A 19200-nucleotide genomic window follows, 5' to 3' on the forward strand; every position below is an offset into this window, starting at 1 on the left:
GTGTTTGAGATATGCCTATCTGCGTCATGCATAAAAAAAATATTAAATTGGGTAGATTTTACAAAACGAAAACCTCGAATCCTGCGTTGCAGGCCTCCAATTATTTTCCTATAGTGTAAACCCTTGGTGTGCGCTTGGTGTGCCCGAGAAGCGAGCCATCCTCTCACGTTTCCACACACAATTTTCGGTTCGGACGAAACGGACGTGTTTTTCAAACGGGCAGACGCAATAGAAGTTTAAAGTTGTCCCCTTTCTCTCGCTAACGTAGGTTCCGCGATTCCTCCTTCTCCGTCCATTTCCGTTGTGTTACACGCTGCTCTCGGCTGCTGGGTGGTTTCCGCGGAGAAAATTTAAAGTGTGCCACGATCCGAAAGCGTGCAAAATCGTGAGCCTGCCCGCCCGCCAGCGGCAGCGTGTTCAGTATTCTCCGACTTGTGATAAATTGTTGATAAAATTAATCGGATTAAACAGTGGCCAGCGCAAAAGAGCGAAAAAATAGAGCAAGCGACAGCGAGGGGTTGGGCACCTTCGTCTCTCTCTCAATCTAGTGGGTAGCCGCCTAGTTTTCCCGTTCGTTGCCTGGCGCCATCGACATTGCTTTTCCTCATTTTCCTCGTGCGTTCCCCGTCGGAAGGGTGTCTATTGCGTGTTTCTGTGTGTGCGTTTGTGTTTCCCCTTGCTGAATTCGCCACGGTTCTACGGTTTTCCCGTTGATTTTGAAGGGGAGCGCGCGGTACGGAACCCCTGCGCGTACAGTGCGAGGTTTCGATGATGGTCACTATCTTCGCAACGAGTTGGCGCATAAAATAGTTGCCATTGGATTATTATCGCATAATGGCAGCAGCATGGCGGAGCAGGATGACCGGACGACCGGGGTGTGCTTGTTGCACCACGACACCAGAACGTGGAAATTGGAAGTGATAACACCACCTTGACTGTCATGGCAGCAAATCGACTGCAAATTAATCGCTAAAAACCGTGCCTTTGTGAAGGAGAGAGAGTAGCGTGAGAAAATGGAAGATGGAAAACACTGCATCCCGCTCATCTCACGCTGAACCGCCGTCTCGCGAGAGTATGGGAGAGATGATGCTGCGCCGTTCGATACGCTGCTAGCCAACCACCAGCTGGACCATCCCTTCCGGGGGGATGGGACAGACACTCGCAAAGGTGCTGCAAAAGGGCACCACAGCAAACGGAGCTGTTGCCACGAACCAAATCGGAGTCGGCAAAAGTTCCTTTCGTTGGCTTCCGCTGTGAACGCACCAACCAACTCTTGGGGCACTCTAACGATGAGCTGCGAGGCAAGAAGAAATGGAAATGCCGTAACGACGAACCTTCTGATCACCGTACCGCAGCGCTTCGGCCATGAAATGAGCCGTTTTCCAATGCTTCCGTTTCCGCTTTGATCGGAATTCGAAATAAAGAAGGAACAAAACCTATCCATCCCTTCAAGGGTAAAGAGGGGAACGGAAAACCCATGTTATCCGCCACACATTCCCGGTGTTTATCTTCGAGATGTTGTGTGGTTCGAATTGGAATTGTAATGTACGGCTTCCTATAGCTGGGCAGATGTCGTGTAGAGAGCGCCTCGCCGCACATACACGCACACACACACACGTTACATTTCCATGGGCACACCCATCGGCACCGGCAGGGAATGGCGGGTTATTTTTAGGTTTTTCACGGGTTTTCAAGTGAGAACGTCAACGCTTTTCCTCGACATTAGCCGGTGGCCCATGATACACGAGAGAGCTGCCAAGCCGCTTACTTCGATTTCTTTACGTGTACTATAAATTCGTTCTCGATAGTAACCCTCGGGATACGTAGAACGGGTTGAAGAAGGTGCACACAAGAAGAGCAACCGGTGATCAACTACCCGTGTTCCGGTGGTCAAGCTTTTGCAAAGAAAACCCCGCAAAACTGCGGCCAATTACCCCACGCAACGAAATGGATCGTCTTCGAGCGCTTGTCAGGTGTGTGGACACGCGTCGCCACGGTTCGCTTGTCGTAGATCATGGTTCAGCGGGCGCCACCGGTTTAGCGACCTACCGTGGGACGGAGGAATGGATGGGCGGAAGTTGAGTCTCAGTGCAAACATTTCTGCACGTACTCTGTCTGCCCTGATGGGCACCAGTTTGTCGCCCGGCCCGGGAATCAGGCACACCAGGGGGGTGATCTATTCCGACGGAACCACAGATTTGTCTGTGTCCGCGATCTAGCAACGATCCGTGCACCGTTATCAGGTCCGGTATGAATCCAAGCTTATCGCGCCTCGTATGGATGACCCTTTTAATAACAACTACGCGATGCGAATTGGTGATAATCGATTCAATAGCACCTGAGACGATTCCATCTTCCAGATTGCAGGGACCAATCGATGGACCGTTGTTTAAAAGCGGAGATTGTAGCGACAAAATCACTCCATATTGACGATTGTGTCCCTGTACTTGAGTACGCTTTTATCAGAAACCGACAGACAATCGAACGCCGTTCGCAGGTACTATAGAAATGTGACATAATGAGACGATGTTACACATTCTTATCGCACCCCTGTGTGATACCGATTATACTCCCCCGGGAGAGCATCAACAACGAAGATTGTGTAAGAAGCAACATTTTCCTGGATACCCCAAAAGCAAAGTACATAAATCAATATTTAACAATCACATGTGTTTGTTGAAAAAATCAGACCTTTAGACGGTTAAGATCAAAACATTAGAACAGATCGAACTAAAGGCCAAACCTAACCATGCTATCCAACAGAACCAAGGAACCATTGGTTGGTCCGTTGGATAGACTTGTTGTTGACGCGCAACTACCAACAAAACACCAGCAAAGATACAACCCCTGCTCCAGCAGCTCGCCTAATCTGCGTACTGTGCGCTTGTGGTGTTAGGCTGGACCATAAAACCGAATCCACGAACACCCCAGGACCGGACGATCGGATCGTCCGGAGGAGAAGGAAAAGCATTAATGACTCCACCAAACATGGTGTGCATTCCATCATTTGTACGCCATCGCCGCTGCTTCGTTTCCCGGTCCCGCGCTGCTTGCTCTTGCTTCATCATCCAGGACAGGTACCGGCAGAAGCCCGCCAGCCAACCAGCCAGCCAGCAAGCATGCCAGCTAGCAGCTCAACATACCGGCCACGTGTGTGCCCGTGGGATGCGCAGCTAAAGAGGAAAGCAAACAGTTGAGTGCCCTGGGCATGCGTGCTCGCCCGTTTTGTACCCCTCTTTAGCGGTAGGTGCGTGCGATGGGCTCACCGGCAAGCATCTTATACGGCGTACGGACGCAAAACCCCTTTTAGGTTGGGCTATTCTTATTATGTTGGCCTTATGCTACGGAAACGATGATTCGGCGCATAACGCTGCGTGGATTCCGTGGTTCGTCCCATCGGCAGCCATGACATTCTCCTGAACCTGTTACGTTTAACAAATATATTTACAATCAAAGTAAGCACACACTCATTCCATACCATCATTGGTCTGGGCTATGAAAGGTAAAGTGTGAATTGAGTAATGTGACCACCATCATCGTGTGGTAGTTGACTCTCCTTTCACCTTCCACATCGTGGAACATTCAAAACGAGCGAAACGTAACACCAACCTGTTGTGAAGACGTCACAGTTTAGATCACCGGACACGCCGGTATACGTCGGAACAAGGCGAGTTCTTTGCGTTGCCGATACCGTTCGTTGCAAAACCAGCCGGAACCACTGCTAAGCTTCCTCCTTTTCCTCTGTTTCTCCGGACGCAACGGACCATAACCTTGGGGGGGCCAGCGAAGAGAACTATAATTCGATGAGGTTTACGACCTGGAGGGGGCTGGTGGTCGGGGTGCTCGATCTCCAGTTTCGCTTCCAGATTCTGTCTCCAGATATATGGATCGGTGCCTGCGTGCGTTAATGACTTAAACAGCAGCAGCTGACAGGCTGATGGTCGCTTTTCGACTTCTGCTCTACATTGTTGCCACTGGGGTGCAAGTTAATGGTCCCCAGCACGGGCGGACGGGGGGACTCCAAAACAAAAACCGGAATTATAGACTCTGGACTCTAGGGCCTATGATTTGGGGAAAAGTGTGAAAAACATTTGCCAGCACCCCCTTCCTGGCACCCGTCACGGAATTCAGATGACAGTTATCTTCTCTGTTTGATGCGATATTGATGAACGGTTATCCACCCTTCTTTCCACCAGAGCAGAGGCCAGAAACAGAGGCGGGAATTCGCTGCGGGAATTCACGCTGAGAAGTGAAAAAGCGTGTGAGTGGCGTGAAGTGCGTGAAGCCGGCTATCGCCTTCCCTGAAAACCCTTAAAAAGTGGCACAATACCAGTGAATAGCAGAAGCACCGAACCGGTGTGCAGCGCAGAAGTCCCGAAGCTAAACAACAAGTGGATCAAAAGTGTTGCAATAGCGATAGTTCCCTCCGATACCAAGCCAATCGGAATCTGTGAGTGCACAAAAAAGTCCATCAAAACAGGAAGGAAAATCACATCGCACCGGACAGCGTACGGTCGGACTTTGCAGCAGAGAGCAGCAGAACGAAGCGAACAGCAGGAAAATGACATCCCCAGCGCCAGCTCCGGTGAAGAAAGTGCCGATTCATCTGCAGGTGAGCTTCTCCGATCTTCGAGCGAGGGGTAAATGAACCACGGCGTAGTTGTGTGGTTTTCCTCGTTAACACTCGATACGGTTTTCCACTTATCGAATCATAAAGGCCCGACAGGCTAAGGCCGTGGGAATTGGCAATCGTGCATGGTATTGAAACAAAAGAAATATTGAAACGGATCGGAATACCGGGTGCTCGCCGGATCGCCGTTTCGGTCAGTCTGGTGCGATTGTATTGAAACGGGTTGGTGGCATCTGAACGATTGAAATGTTTTTTTTTTGTTATGCCAAGATTAATTGCCAACGAGCACTTTCCTCGCTTTCATCGAAATGTGACCGTGAGATAGTTTTACAGAAAAATGCCCTTTTTTATGCACCATTGATGGATTCCCTTTGTTTGGAGAGCGATCAAACTTCGTTACCACCCACTCCAACCCATAACAATCGTTGACCTTTTCAAATGCAACTACTCCTTCATGCATCTCAAAATATAAAACATTTCTTAAGGCTTTGCAATCGTATGATACAAGTCGGTTCCTACACCCTCAACGGTACCTGTTGCTTTATTTTTCAGTAAGAACTTTTAAGTTCAAGCTATAGTAAGCCACAATATGGCTGTTTGAATGCTACATCTAGTTAGTTCGTATTTAAAGGCAAGAGCTCCCAAGAGATGTAAATTGTTTCTTAATTTAATTCTCCATATTGGATACTACGAGCAATAATCTAGTAATCCTTGTGCCGGTCTTAAGCGATACGGTAGAGTTTCCAGAGCAAAATAGATCAAAACGATACCCTCGTATGCGCACAGCACTCCAATCAATCGAACGACTAAAGAGGGTTTGTAGTAGCGCATAACTGTCCCATGTGATTTTTCGCATAACCGTCCAAAGGACATGAAATAAGGAAGGAAAACAACTTGAAAGTAATGGTTCTTTTATTATGAGTAACAGCAAAGGAATGTTTGTTTGAGAAAAAAGAATGGAAAGTGTTATAGAATTTGCACAGAATACCAATTGGATTTACACTTTCCGGTGGAAGAAGTTCAAAAATATTTGGTTTTTAGAAAATAGAAACAATTTTACTTCATGACATCGGCATTATGAATTACTGAAAATTTATGCATCACATAACAAGGTGCGATTTTCAAATGCTAATAAGTGTTGTGTTCTCCCGAGCTACTGTGCTGGTTTTCAATATTGTTTTAAATGTGATAAAAGTACGTTTCTCTACATTTTGTTTTTCGAAACGCGCTGCAAACATCTTAATGCAGCTAAAATAATTAGAAATGCCTCAGAAATCAACTGAAATTTTATTTTCACTGTATAAATATGTTTTCAGGTTACGAGTTTAATGCTCAAACAAGTATCTAGTTTTGAAAGTCATTAAAATGTTTAAAACGCTCACATAGTTCCCCCCATCTTCGAGTCACTAAAAATCCAAACACCCTGAATTCGTCATCATCATCCAAATCTCTTCCAGCCATGCAACCGCACGTGTCATACCATCTTCCCCAGCCGAAAGAGGCCCTCTCTCAACCCCTCCCGGTTTACATCGATCTAACGAGAGACGCTTTTCCAACGACGTGGTGGCCATTGTAGTTTATGAAGGCTGAGCAGCGAAGAGGTGAAATACGTTCTCAGCGTGCGCGGTGCACATGAATTATTAATAACGCGCGGAACCAGCGACCGAACAACGCGGTGGCGTAGCATTCGGTTCCCTCAAATACAGTTCCAGTGACCGTGTGGCCGCCGAGCCGTTCTTCGACGGTATAGAACGACCCGGTTAAGGGTGAGAACCATTTAGAGAGATTGGTTCATATTTGCATTCGGGGGTATAGGCCATCGAAACTGGCGGTCTGGGTCTGGGTGCGAGGCGGCCGTTCCCCGGGTACAACAGCACCTTGCATCATTTACGAAACCTTCAGTTTTCCTTCCTTCACAATCGAGGGTCTATCGATTTGTTTTTTTTAGTGTTCCGATGTGTCTGGGCTCGGGCTTTTCACTCCCGGGTGTCTTGCGTCTATCTTCTTCCGTTAAGACAGCAGTGGTTGCGGCCGGCACAACCGGCTTTTTTTTTTTGGGGAACCCCTGTTTCGATGCCACCGCTATTCGTGCCAGGTTATCAATTTAATTCAATTGCTCCTTTTGCTAAACAGTGCTGCCCTTGGGTGGAAATTAGTTACTTCCTTTTTTGCATTCGTTCGTACCAACCTTATCCCCTGGAGGTTGCAACAGTACTTTGAAACTTGCAAGTAGCAAACCATCATGCTTCAGCTTTTCAATGCCACCTAAACACCTTGCAGGAGGTTTTGATGAACCTTACGAGCTGCTGGTGTGTAGTAGAGCGCAACATCAACAACAACCAGCGTTTGCCACTTGTAGGTCATATCCGGTCTGTTCAAGCTGCGCTGTGTTGCATACGAATGGAGGCCACGGATGTTCTATTCTAATGCGCGGTACACCTCGGAGATTGATTGTGTGTTCCATGCTATTCATGGATCGAGGTAATCCGAGAGAGAGCGATAGAGAGAAAGAGAGAGAGAGAGAGAGAGAGAGAGAGAGAGAGAAAGAGACGTTGCTAAGGAAACGCTTGGTTCCCCCCCGCCGGCTGACGGAAGAACCCTCCACCAATAATGGTGCCAGCGGAAGGCAACTGCCACACGCGTATCCATGCTATCAGTTCCATCAAACAGCACATTTTAAAGGAGTTCCAGCTCCTCTAGTCTGCCGTCGACTGGGTGCGTGTCCCACACTTAACGGGCGATCCCAAAAATGGTTACAAATGAGTGAGTGAATGAGTGAGCCAGCGATCGTGCGATTGTCTCAATTGCATAAATGCTCATCCGGAGAGAGGAAGGGTGCGCCACGGCCTCTGAGACGAGGAATGTCTTCCGCTTTCCTTAAAGAATTCGCGAAAAAAAACTGCCCAGATATGGCATATCTTCATATCAAACGCCGGCACCGCACGTCTGCGATGGGCGATTAACAATTAAGCGAGCAAAGCAAAACGCCATCCGGCCAGGGAAGTGGAAGGAATGGTGCCGGTTCGCGTGATGATGCTATTTAACACCGCCTCCGTCGGAAGGCGAGCGAGTCATCATGCTGCATCGTGTCTGTTGGTTAAATGAGAACGAAAGTATGTAAGTGGAACTCTAGCAGCAACGTGGAAGGATTTATACCATTTATCGCTGAGCACTAGATGATCTCAAATTTCGGGCCTTCTAGATTGCAATTTGTAAACGTTCAACATACCGAATGCTGGGAGTGCCCAGAGCGGGCAACGTACAGCTAAAGTCCAAACAGATACCACGATCTCGCCCAATTGGGACAATGAGGAGCGCCCGTATCGCACACCATCAACCCCATTCTGGGGTTGTCGGTAGCACAATTGAAAGCGCGCCGCAATGCACAATGTTCCCTCGGCCCTCTCGGCAGCTCTTTCCTCCGGCTGGTGGCCACTCAACACTGTACAAGTGCATCAGAGGGACCACAATCCTCCACTCAAGTGGCTCTGCACTCGGAACGGTGCCCCTAAGAGGTGGCAATGGCGAGATATCAGTCAGGGTGTGCTATCATGTGTTAATGCTTCCGAATCATGTTTTCCTTCGATCATGTTTTTTTTCCTACCATTCCTTATGCTTACAAGGAGAGCTTGCGAAAGGTTGTACCTTCCAGAATACCACCAACGCCACCGGCAGACCACTCAGAATGTCGATTTTAATTGTTTCTCTCGCTTTGCTAACATGCCGTGGCGTGGCAGAAGAAGGAAAATCAATTTAGCCTGGTTTGCGTGGCCAATTCCTCTTCCTTTTGCTCATGCACTCCCAGACCGAGGTAATGCCGGTGTCGAAGTGAGGTGCGCGAGAAATTCGGTACATCCGGATTAACGTTTTTTTCCACCATGGCAATGGTCTGGTCTAGCCGGCTCCACTATTTGAACTCATTTCGTTCGGGAGGATGGGGCGTTCGAGTGCTGCTCGTTACACACTCACATGTTATACAGCTTTAATTTTCCTCATTTCGAATTCATTTTCATTCTGTAGGACGTTCGGTGTGGTGTTTCACACTGTTGCTCTCGATTTGACGCCCTCCGCCCTCACTCCGAAGCTGCTGTTCTGCTTGCTCCGTCAAGCTACCGACTAATTGAGCCACACGCTCTTTTGCTGGAGAGACCCACCTTATACGGAGTCGTTCCACGCGTTGGTGCATCGCAGATGAGTGAAAGGATTGCGTGAAAATTCCTAATTAAGCTGTGTGTGCCCCCCTGGCGGAAGATGCCATCTCTTCTGGGCAGTTCTCGGTTTGCGCAGGAAACGCGTGTTGCTTTCCAAAGTTTAGAAATGGGTGAAAAAGGGATTCAGTATTTCCATTAGCTCGGTCTGTAGTAAAAAAAAAAGGCAATTCTAAGGTAATTACTTGCGTTTCCGTTCCACACTTCACGTGCCCTCGTGCCATCACGAATGTTTTTCAATTAAAGAAAACATTTGTAATTTGCTGCTCTACAGACAATTGCTAATTATGTTAGAGAGCTAATCAATGTGCATTAGTTAGTTTACAGGACGTGAGTTGATGAATTGTGGGCGCCAATCAAGTGATAACGTGAGTCAATTACTGTGCTCATGAAAACCATTTGCTGGCTCCATACATACATGATAGAGATATTTCCGTCATCGATTGATCTTCGTGATAATTCAAAATCTGATCGACGGATCTGTGTGCATCATTGGGGCAAATGGTTGTTTGAACAGCATGTAGTCAGTAGTCAGTTGCTACTTACACTAGCAATGTATGAGTTTCATTTTATTTAATGGTTTTATTATTTCAACAATTTGCAGTAGTTTGTTTTAGAAATTAAATGAAAATTTTTGACTGTAAGAACTCATGAAAAATAACTAACAAACTTGTCATAACTAGATTAGTTCTCGTTATCATGTTTTCTACTCGAAACCTAAACCCGCTATTTTTAATATGATCAAACATAATTCACGTAGGATGTTTAAAAAACATTAGCTGACAAAATACATTATTTTAAATTTAAATAAACACAAGATAAATGACATTTTTCTACTGTCATTATGTATTAGGAATCTGTGTCCAATTTTTAATTATTTGAGTTTATTTGCATTGATTGTTTCATCAAAACATGCGTTCTGAATTGCATTTGGCCTATTAACCTTCCCATATCACCGGTTCTGAATTACCGTTGGCGCTACCGTCTCGGTTCATCATAACATTCGCCACCATTCGCCAGATTAGCTCCCCACTTACGACCTTCCGTCGTTACGGGTCGATAAGATGAAGTTTGTGCAAGATAATGGCCGACACTAGGGATAGGAGAAAGATTGCAACCCATGGGATCCAACCATGGAGTTTGTTCTTAGTCCGTCTCAGTTGTGCTGGAAACTCGGACCAGAGCAGACTACTGTTGTTAAACGGGGAATCTACCATGGAATCGAACCCTGAGCTTATTGAAGCTGAGGTTAGCGCAGGACTAACGGATGGAGGGGAACATCACTGGAATCTCAGACGACTAGCGCTACTAAAACGTTTTTCTTCTGCTCGACGCTTTTCCAATTGCAGAGTGCCCAGAATCGTCTGTACATCAAGCGCGGTCACGTCGTGAACCATGATGGAATGCAACAGGCGGATGTCTATATCGAGGACGGAACTGTGCGGTAAGTAGCTGCAAGCTAAAAGCTGGTCCGATGGAGATCGATGGAGAATGGCTGGTGCTAGGTGCTCGCAGGTTCTATCAATTGATGCAGTGCTAGTGCCATTAGACATAATGCAGTAGAGAGATGAGATGAAAGCAAGGATGTGTGTTCTCCTTCGCGACCAACGGATGAACCCGGACTTCACAACTGCCAAGTTGGACGCGAGCCAACACGGAATAAAATTGCATCACCGCACCAGCCACAAATCGATTCTTTCGTCTAGCATTTTGCTGCGCTCCAGTCGCTGACTTCAGTTGTGTTTGCTGACCAAAGAGACGTGCCCTCTAATCAAGTGCTTCTTCCGTATTCGATTCGCCAATTCTCCTAGGTACGTGGGTTCCGGTGCGGACTTCGTAGTTCCCGGTGGATGCCGTACGATCGATGCCACCGGTAAGCTCGTCATTCCGGGTGGTATCGATCCGCATACACACTTTCAGCTCGAGTTCGGTGGTACCGTATCAGTGGATGACTTCTACAAGGGTACGAAGGCAGCCGTCGCCGGTGGCACAACTACCATCTGTAAGTACCTTGGTACGGGTGGGGCACGGGGGTTATGCACAATATAATTTGTTTCTAATCCTCGACCTGGAAATCGTGAACCCCCTCTTACTTGTCTCTTTGCAGTGGACTTTGTGCTGCCGAAGAAGGGCGAATCGTTGCTCGAGGCGTACGATGCCTGGCGTGTCCGGGCCGACCCGAAGGTGGTCTGCGATTATGGGCTGCACGTCGGCATCACCTGGTGGTCGAAGTCGGTGCGGGACGAGATGAAGATACTGTGCCAGGAGCGGGGTGTCAACTCGTTCAAGTGCTTCATGGCCTACAAGGGCCTGTACCAGCTGAACGATTCCGAGCTGTACGAAGTATTCGAGACGTGCAAGGAGCTCGGTGCGGTCGCGATGGTGCACGCCGAGAACGGGGACATTATCGCGAAGAACGTCACCAAACTGCTGGCCGACGGTGTAACCGGACCCGAGGGCCACGAACTGTCTCGCACCGAGGAGGTCGAAGCGGAGGCCGTCAATCGCGCCTGCGTCATTGCGCATCAGGTACGTTCCAGCGTTCCGTTGCCAGAGACCACAAAAACTTTGTGCTGCGTGCCGTGGCTCCGCAAAGAGCAATCAACAACCGTGTACCATGGTTAACGGCACTGCAGCAGACAGTATCACCTCCGTAGACCTACTATGGGACGATAAGATTGTTTGGAGGTTGATGGCAACGTAACATATAACATGTTTAGGGCATCTCAAAGCTAGCCAGTCTGTCGGGCCGAATAGGGTTGTCGGTGGTCTGATACTGAGAGCACTCTGCAGATAAGATTACATTGTTTGGCTTCCAAGTTAGATTCGACATCCACACTCGTCGTCACACTCAATGGATGCGTTTTTACCTAAATCCGCCGTCCGCAGACGACAATAGTCATAACATAGCTAGATCTATTTCCCTTTTTGTTTTACCAGTACCCTAGGGTACCCTGACTTTGTTGTTACTTGACGCAATCGTCGCTCTTGACCTACTGCTGGCTGGCTGGCTGGCTGGCTGGCGGGCTGGCTGGTTTAGAACCATTAGAAGGCACGCTATTCGGCAATCAGGTTTGGTTTTATGTCAGGATCAAGCTAGAATCGACTGCAACGCACGCGAACTGCTCCAGCCGCCCGCTCGAACTTGAACTTTCTAGACCGGGGGGCTACCTTTGCGTGCGGCTGTTCAATGTCGATTCCTTTTACTTTCATTTCTCATCGATCCGGCCACCCTTTTGTTCTGTTCTATCGTCGTAACGCTACTTTCTTCTTTCTTTTCTTTTCTTTTCTTTTCTGTTCTTTCATTTCCTCAACCTCTTATGTTCGTCCTTCTGCCTTTGCTCCTTTTACGGAACTCCTTCTTCTCATCTACTCGCCTCCTGTGCGGTTTCCGGTTCTATTCCGTTTGACGATGGCTGGCTTTATGCTACGAATGCCGTAACGCTACTAGGCCCAGTGTCCACTGTACGTCGTTCATGTGATGAGCAAATCGGCCGGTATCGAAGTGGCCCGTGCCAGACGCCGATACAATGCCACCGGCATCTTCGGTGAAACCCTAGCGGCTGCCGTTGGTACCGATGGGACGCACTATCACGACCAATGTTGGCACCATGCAGCCGCCCACGTTCTCAGCCCACCGCTGAGACCCGATCCTACCACGCCGGAGTTCCTAATGAAGCTGTTGGCTCAGTAAGTAGTGAGGCCAGTAGCAGACAGGCCTTACTGAGATAGGGATAATGCTATCGCCCCATTTGTGCCGCCATTTCCATGTTGTTTTGTTTCACTCTGCTCGAACGCCTGTTCTGCCACCGTCTCAAGACTAACATTTAACATCTACGCGCCATTTTGTCGTTGTCTTTGCCGTTCCACTGCTACCGATACTATGGGGGAATGCAAAACAAAACAGCCTTATCCTTAAACCTTAAAAATGTAATGAACCACACTTGACTAACCATAACGCATTTCCATTTTCATGCTTTCCTCTCCTCACCAAAACGCCGGTTCCACCGGACATGCTGTGGACCTAATGACCTGATTCAAATGCGCCACGATTTACGTGCGCGTTTGTGTGTGTTTGTGTGTGTGTGGCTGTTGTGTGTGTGCGCCTGTTCCCCCCTTTGGCTTCTACAATACTCACACCGACTCCACGTCTGACACCCTGCCGGGAATGGAAACACCGGAACGGACACGAATTTATCGGAACCACACATTGCTACACCGGACACTGGATCATCGTGGATCACACACTTCATCTCAATCGAAATACCGACATTCGAACCACATCACACCGTCATACACCAACCAACCTTCCACACCAACCATGATACGACAACACAACACTCTGGGATACGATACGATGGTGTAGACGAAGACACCGCTCTATGTTACGCGGGTAACGAGCAAACTGGCGGCCGAACAGCTGTCGCAAGCGAAACGCCGCGGGCTGGTCGTTTACGGTGAAACGTTGGCCAGCTCTCTGGGCTGTACGTTGACCAACGTGAAACCACCCAACGCACTGGTCTACTACACGACCAGCCCGCCGATACGGAAGGATCCGGAAACGCCACGCCATCTGCTAAAGTTCCTGGCGCTGTAAGTGTTGACGTGGAGATCGCCAAACCAAGGCGCGCCGCCTCTTATGCATCTAATGTTTTATAACATTTTGTTTTCTCTTCGGTTGTATGTTTTACATAGTTAATTATTATGTTGCACGCAAAATTTATCAATGATCCCAAGTTAACTCTAGCTTTGTCCTTGTTGCTTCACAGGGATGACCTGCAGACGACTGGCAGTGACAACTGCACCTTTAACCGCAATCAGAAGGAGCTGGGCCTGAAGGACTTCTCCAAGATACCGAACGGTGTCAATGGCGTCGAGGATCGGATGTCCGTGGTCTGGGAGAAGGGCGTCCAAACGGGACTGATCGATCCGCAGCGCTTCGTCGCTATCACTAGCACGAACTCGGCCAAGATCTTCAATTTGTACCCGCGCAAGGGTCGCATTGCGCCCGGTTCCGATGCCGATCTGGTCGTCTGGGATCCGAAGGCGGTCCGGACGATTTCAGCCTCGACGCACCATCAGGCGTGTGACTTTAACATCTTCGAGGGCATGAAGTGTCACGGTGTGCCCGAATTCGTGATTGTCCGTGGTCGCGTGTGCGTGGAGAACGATCTGATTCGTGTTGCCGAGGGCCAGGGTACGTTCCTTGAGACACCCGTCTATCCATCGTTCGTGTATGATGCAATAAACGGGGTTAAGCACGAAGAGACGAGCGACGAGAAGCACGCACGGAACGGGCTGCAGAATCTGGACTTCCACCAGAAGTCTTCCGGCCACGATCTGGACATACCGGATCCGTACGCACTGCCGGACAAGTACATTCCCGGGCCGGCACTAAGCGTGATCTCGGGTGATTCCCAGATCAGCACACCTCACAGTGCGCGCGGACATCGTCCCGATGGAACCAAGAACATGCAGGAGTCAACCTTCTCCATCAGCGGTAAGGACGGCCCTCGACCTTCGTAGGTTGCGTGAAGTCGATTTGGTATTTAATCTGTTGTTTTTTTATTCCCACTTGTCCATTCAGAGGAGCTCGACAAATCGGAGAACCGTTCGTGCATTCGCGTTAGAGCACCGCCTGGTGGAAAATCGTCCGGTTTCTGGTAGATCGGTCACCTCGGTCCCACTGGCTCTTCCGGTACGGACGCGGACGGTAGGCACAGTTACCTCAACGCTAGCAACCTCCAACCTTCCAAAGACACACAGCACACGTACCAAAAGGTGGCATCCATCGACAACATCACTCCACGGGACTGAGCTGGGTACCGGCGAGCAAAGGAAGAAAGTGATCGCGAACCGAACCGAAGTGAATGTTTGCGCCAAGGCCGGGTCAAGGCATTCTACAGTACAACCCATATCGTAACAACGTTTCGACCGACGGTGGACAGCTCAGTCCGGGATGCCCGAAGATTATCAATCAGAAGAATCAACGTGAATCAATAATATTCAGTACATAATTTGCTCGAGGTTGAACGTTTTTTTGTTTTTGGGAGGAGAGTCGAAAATCGGATGTACTTTACAATTGATTATGTGTTAGACGAACAATGTATAACCAAAGCCAGAAAAGGGAGAAAAAAGATTTATTTATTTTGCAATGCATCGCTAGGAAAGGACTACCTTTTCCGTTACGTTCGCAGTAATCATTCACTGATTATGAGCAAACCTTCTCGGGAATCCCAACGGGAAACGATTTAATTGAAAACCTATCTACCGGAGAGACGAGAGAAGGTTTTAGGAAATGTGCAATCATGAGCCTAGGATTAGTGTTGGCATATAATCAAACACAACTTTGCTTCTTTCACGCACAATGTCCTGCTAGCTTCGAGGGAGAGAGAATGACCATGCGTGTGCTTGTGGGTGTGATGGGTGAATGAGTAAGAAGGTACGGTGATGAGGCACTAATGCTCTATAAGAATGCACAAGACAAGATTAAGGCTACGATGCAAAATTCTCAACTAAAATGCAAAGTGGACTCGAAAATTGAAAGATAAATGGAAGGATCGGAAAGTGCTTGTATAACCTTATACTGTAGCTAGGAATTGAGGAGCCTAATCCAATCGGAAAACCAATTCTTAACGAAAACGAGCTGGCTGGTAAATGTTTGCGGGACCGAACGTATCTGTGGTTTGGATTTTGGAGCTACTTTTTGCGTCTTGTACTTCCTGTTACTATCACGCAGCGTGTACTAGCTGTTGCTTGCGCTGTTAGACTACTAGAGCCCGAAAGCCTTGGTTGCCGATTTGCTCTTCGTAAACCGCTATTAGCCCCAAATTTACACTAACTATTAAAAAAAACCGTGTTTACTCGTAGTGTGTATGGTAAGCGTATGAAGCCGGAATGGAATCCAACAAAAAGAAAAAAAAGAAAACGTATGATTTGAAACGTTTAACCCTTGTATTGGAACCGGAACATAAGGTTATAGTAATAAAGTCTACCGATGATAGATGAAGCAGCAGCTGTTCTGGTTAATATGTGGCGCTTCTTTGAAGTTGCGCGTTTTTGTGTTCATATGCGCGTGTCTACACGTGAGCTGACTTTATGGTTTTTTGCTTTACATTTTCGATTGTTTGTCGTTTGCAATAAGGTCTCCAAATAAAGTTCTTGATTTTACAATCGTATACGAGGCGTAAGCGACGTAGAAGATACATCTTCTATCCACTGAAAGACATGGATGCTACTCATACATAATTTTCAACAGAGGAGGCTGTTAATAAAACACCCAGTGGATCCCGAAGCAGTCATCTCCTAGTTTCCACGATCTGGTAGCGCCAGTTCGTCGTTGCTAAAAGTCTCCAATTGCAGCAATATTATGGTTTTTATTGTCATCGAAGAGATTACATGGTACGACGGAGTATAGCTCGCTCTTTGTTCTGTTTCGAATTGTACTAGCAAATCCTAATATCCTAACCCTGTTAAATACTGTCACTGGTCATCGTATTAAGCAGCCCACTGGTCGGTCACGGATGAAATCGCTCACAGCATTCCACCATCGATCAGCTCCAACACCAACTCGGTCATCTTCCTCTGGCACTGCTCGTTCGGTGGTACGTTCAGTTCCGGTGGTGATGCAGCCGTGTCGCTGTCGCTAGCATACAGATCGGGAGCTTCGTCCGAGGAGCAGCAGCTGATCGGCAGCATATCCATCGCAGTGCCCAATCCAAACCGAGCGCAAACCCGAAACTCTTCATCGATTAACTCGCGCAACTGCTGCTCGGAGCGGAAAAGGACATCGAACGAACCGAGCAGCCTCAGAGACTTGACCAGCTGCCGATGGTACGTTTGGAGCCAGTTCTGCAGGTGATCCTTCCGCAGCGACCCATCGGTACAGCAGTAGATAAGGTACGCGAGATCCAGTGCCAACGAACCATACCGAATCAGCTGGAAGTCTACCAGGCAAGTCTAGGAACGAAAACCAAGGGAACACTGTTATCATCACCGGGCTGTTGCGATGAAGACACCAAACGAGACGTACCTCTGCAATCGAACCATCGGGCGCGAATCGAAACAGCACGTTGTTGGTCCAGCAATCACCGTGGCAGATGACGGACAGTTCACTTTCGCGACTTACCAGCTCCACCAGATTGCCAAAGCAGTTGCTGAGAAAGGACTCCAGCTTGGCCAGATGGTCCGTCTTCTCTGGGACAGCCTGCCGTACCATGGCCACGGCATTACGCGTAAGTACATCGTAGTACTTACGGTACCATTCGGCATTGGCCTGTGAGAAGATTCCCTCCGATATCATGTTAGCGAGGCGCTTGAATTCCGCTGGATGCTGCTGCTTATAAGCTAGGCTGACGGCATGGAATCGAGCCAGCTCCACCAGTACGGCCTTGAGCTGCTCTGGTCCCAGTCCGGCTTGCCGATCGGGCATGGTAAACGATCGAACGCGCAGATCTTCCAGCACGAGCAAATCATCGCGCGCCAGATAGCACTGTGGAACGGCCCGAAAGCTAGCCTGCTCCTGTTCCCGCTGGTCCATGGTTCGTAACTGGCGTGTCTGAAACTCGCCATACTCCGGCATGATGGTGTTGTAGAACACGACCTCATTGCGGAACAAGGCCTCGCTTTTGAACGCCTCGCGCTTAATCTTACAATCCGGCAAACGCTTGCAGATAATGCTTTTCTCCCATTTCAACTTCTTTGAACCGCCGGCCGGCAGTGTATGACCTTTTAGTGCAATGCGGAACAGGGCGGCGGTATAGTTATCACCGCGTCCGGAACCTTGCGCTTCCTGAAATAGTAGACGCAATGTTACTCGCTTCTGGTAATCATGCTTTTGAGCAAAAGAAGCAACGTGAACTGCTGACGTGAATATTGGTAATCACCACGTAGCCACCTAGTTCGATCCACTAGTTGCACTCGATGCTTAACCAACTCATCTGTACTAACCTCATACGAATCGATTGTTAGATCCGGTTCGAACTTTACAAACAGTGGCTGAAGTAGCTCCAAATCCAAATGAGACGAGGATGTAGATGATGTAATGGAATCCTTGCGAGCTTCACTACCGTTTAAACCCATTTTGCAAACCCGTAAAGTATACTCGTTGGCACCGTTCTTTGGCGTGAGATTGTTGGCACGTTTTAGTTCCTTTTTCCTTGCTTTAACTCATCCGAAAACTATACACTAATTATGTTCACTTTGTAACCATCACTTTCAGTCCGTGTTCACCTCTTTTCAAGCAATCGCTGACTCAGACATCGGGTATTCCGACCTTGCAGTTGAAATGCTCTTGCAAAAATCAGCAGGATATCGATCGTTGAACGCATGGGGTGGAACCGCGTACGTCCTACGCCCAGTCAAATCGTCCTGTCACAAGAAAACGATAAAAATGTACACCCAGTTCTCGGTCGAAAACGGTTGATATCCTACCAACTGACGAATTGAACAGTGAGTACAAGACTGAATCACTGACACGAGCACTATCACTGTGCTCGCTACATTGAGTACCCGCCGCACTCGCTTAGAGTCTTAGGCCGCTTCTGGAAGCTGTATCCAATTACTGCGATTACACGGCACGTTTGCCCGCTGACACACGCGGTACCAAGCGTGGACTTTGTGTCTTGACCACATTCTCCCCTTTTAAGCGGTCTCCAATTGGATGCTGTCGAGAGAAATCGTTTATTAAATTGATGCACCGCATACAGACAATCACATATATCACATTAGGGGTAAACATCTTAACAGAATCGTCGAGACCCGATATGGTACGGCGGATAAGAGCATGTGTCCGCAGGATGAAAGTGCCGTTTTGTAGGATGGTCTCTAGACTCTAGTGAATAGCATGAGAAAGCATTCGGGAATGGTATCAACCGGTGCATACTAGCTAATTTGTCAAAACCAGTAAAGAAGCTCATTATCTAGTTGGAGCCGTGATTCGTTACTCAATAGCTGGCACGCCAAGACAAGTGGCAATACAACATTGTCTTGATACACGTGGGGGAGACGACTGAGAAAATCTAAACGAATAAGAAATTATGAGAAGAGGTACTAAGTCATCAATTAACTGGAACGCGCCCATGCCACTCGGTTACTTTAAAGAGGGACCAATGAGATGGTCGGCCTAGGAGCACCCTCGAATCAAACCGGATCCGGATCTGCTTTTCAAATTCAAGCACGCCTTCGGATTTGGCCGTTTATTGGCCCGTTTTCGCCAGCTTATCGTTTGCCGACAGCGAAATGTAGGCAATATTTGCATGCAAATGCGTTATCTTTATGATCCGATTTATATTAACTCCAAATTAATCATTGGTAGTTTAGGATTACTTATGGAAATTTATAGTCATTTGATTAAGTAATTTC

At 48.1% G+C, this 19200-nt stretch overlaps 2 protein-coding genes across 3 annotated transcripts; one reads left to right on the forward strand and one right to left on the reverse strand.

Moving 5' to 3' along the window:
* The first annotated feature begins 170 nt into the window (after positions 1–170).
* LOC125952275 (dihydropyrimidinase) lies at positions 171–15864 on the forward strand. 2 transcript variants are annotated; one of them, XM_049681653.1, is made up of 8 exons: positions 171–264; positions 4197–4612; positions 10188–10282; positions 10650–10840; positions 10946–11367; positions 13205–13431; positions 13608–14338; positions 14426–15864. In XM_049681653.1, the coding sequence occupies exons 2-8, from the start codon at positions 4562–4564 to the stop codon at positions 14503–14505; spliced, it is 1797 nt and encodes a 598-aa protein (XP_049537610.1). In that variant the 5' UTR covers positions 171–264; positions 4197–4561; the 3' UTR covers positions 14506–15864. The 2 variants fall into 2 exon arrangements, with proteins under 2 accessions (XP_049537610.1, XP_049537609.1); XM_049681652.1 differs by lacking the exon at positions 13205–13431 and adding an exon at positions 12290–12528 and having other exon boundaries at positions 14426–15861.
* Positions 15865–16045: 181 nt separating this feature from the next.
* LOC125952276 (uncharacterized) lies at positions 16046–18259 on the reverse strand. The gene is made up of 3 exons (XM_049681655.1): positions 17788–18259; positions 16871–17629; positions 16046–16797 (listed from the first exon to the last, which is right to left on the reverse strand). Exons 1-3 carry the CDS (start codon positions 17917–17919, stop codon positions 16372–16374), a joined length of 1317 nt encoding a protein of 438 aa, XP_049537612.1. The 5' UTR covers positions 17920–18259; the 3' UTR covers positions 16046–16371.
* Between the last annotated feature and the right edge of the window lie 941 nt (positions 18260–19200).

The sequence above is a fragment of the Anopheles darlingi genome, chromosome 2, assembly GCF_943734745.1.
Source record: "Anopheles darlingi chromosome 2, idAnoDarlMG_H_01, whole genome shotgun sequence".
Lineage (NCBI taxonomy): Eukaryota > Metazoa > Arthropoda > Insecta > Diptera > Culicidae > Anopheles > Anopheles darlingi.

What these genes read in the sequence shown, in the direction of transcription:
- LOC125952276 (XM_049681655.1), bottom strand. Translation starts at nt 17,919, where the DNA reads ATGGGTTTAAACGGTAGTGAAGCTCGCAAGGATTCCATTACATCATCT. An exon ending in TAACAATCGATTCGTATGAG is followed by an intron (nt 17,630 to 17,787) that starts GTTAGTACAGAT and finishes CTACTATTTCAG; the next exon opens with GAAGCGCAAGGTTCCGGACG. An exon ending in CCGATGGTTCGATTGCAGAG is followed by an intron (nt 16,798 to 16,870) that starts GTACGTCTCGTT and finishes TTTCGTTCCTAG; the next exon opens with ACTTGCCTGGTAGACTTCCA.
- LOC125952275 (XM_049681652.1), top strand. Translation starts at nt 4,562, where the DNA reads ATGACATCCCCAGCGCCAGCTCCGGTGAAGAAAGTGCCGATTCATCTG. An exon ending in AAGTGCCGATTCATCTGCAG is followed by an intron (nt 4,613 to 10,187) that starts GTGAGCTTCTCC and finishes TTCCAATTGCAG; the next exon opens with AGTGCCCAGAATCGTCTGTA. An exon ending in ATCGAGGACGGAACTGTGCG is followed by an intron (nt 10,283 to 10,649) that starts GTAAGTAGCTGC and finishes CAATTCTCCTAG; the next exon opens with GTACGTGGGTTCCGGTGCGG.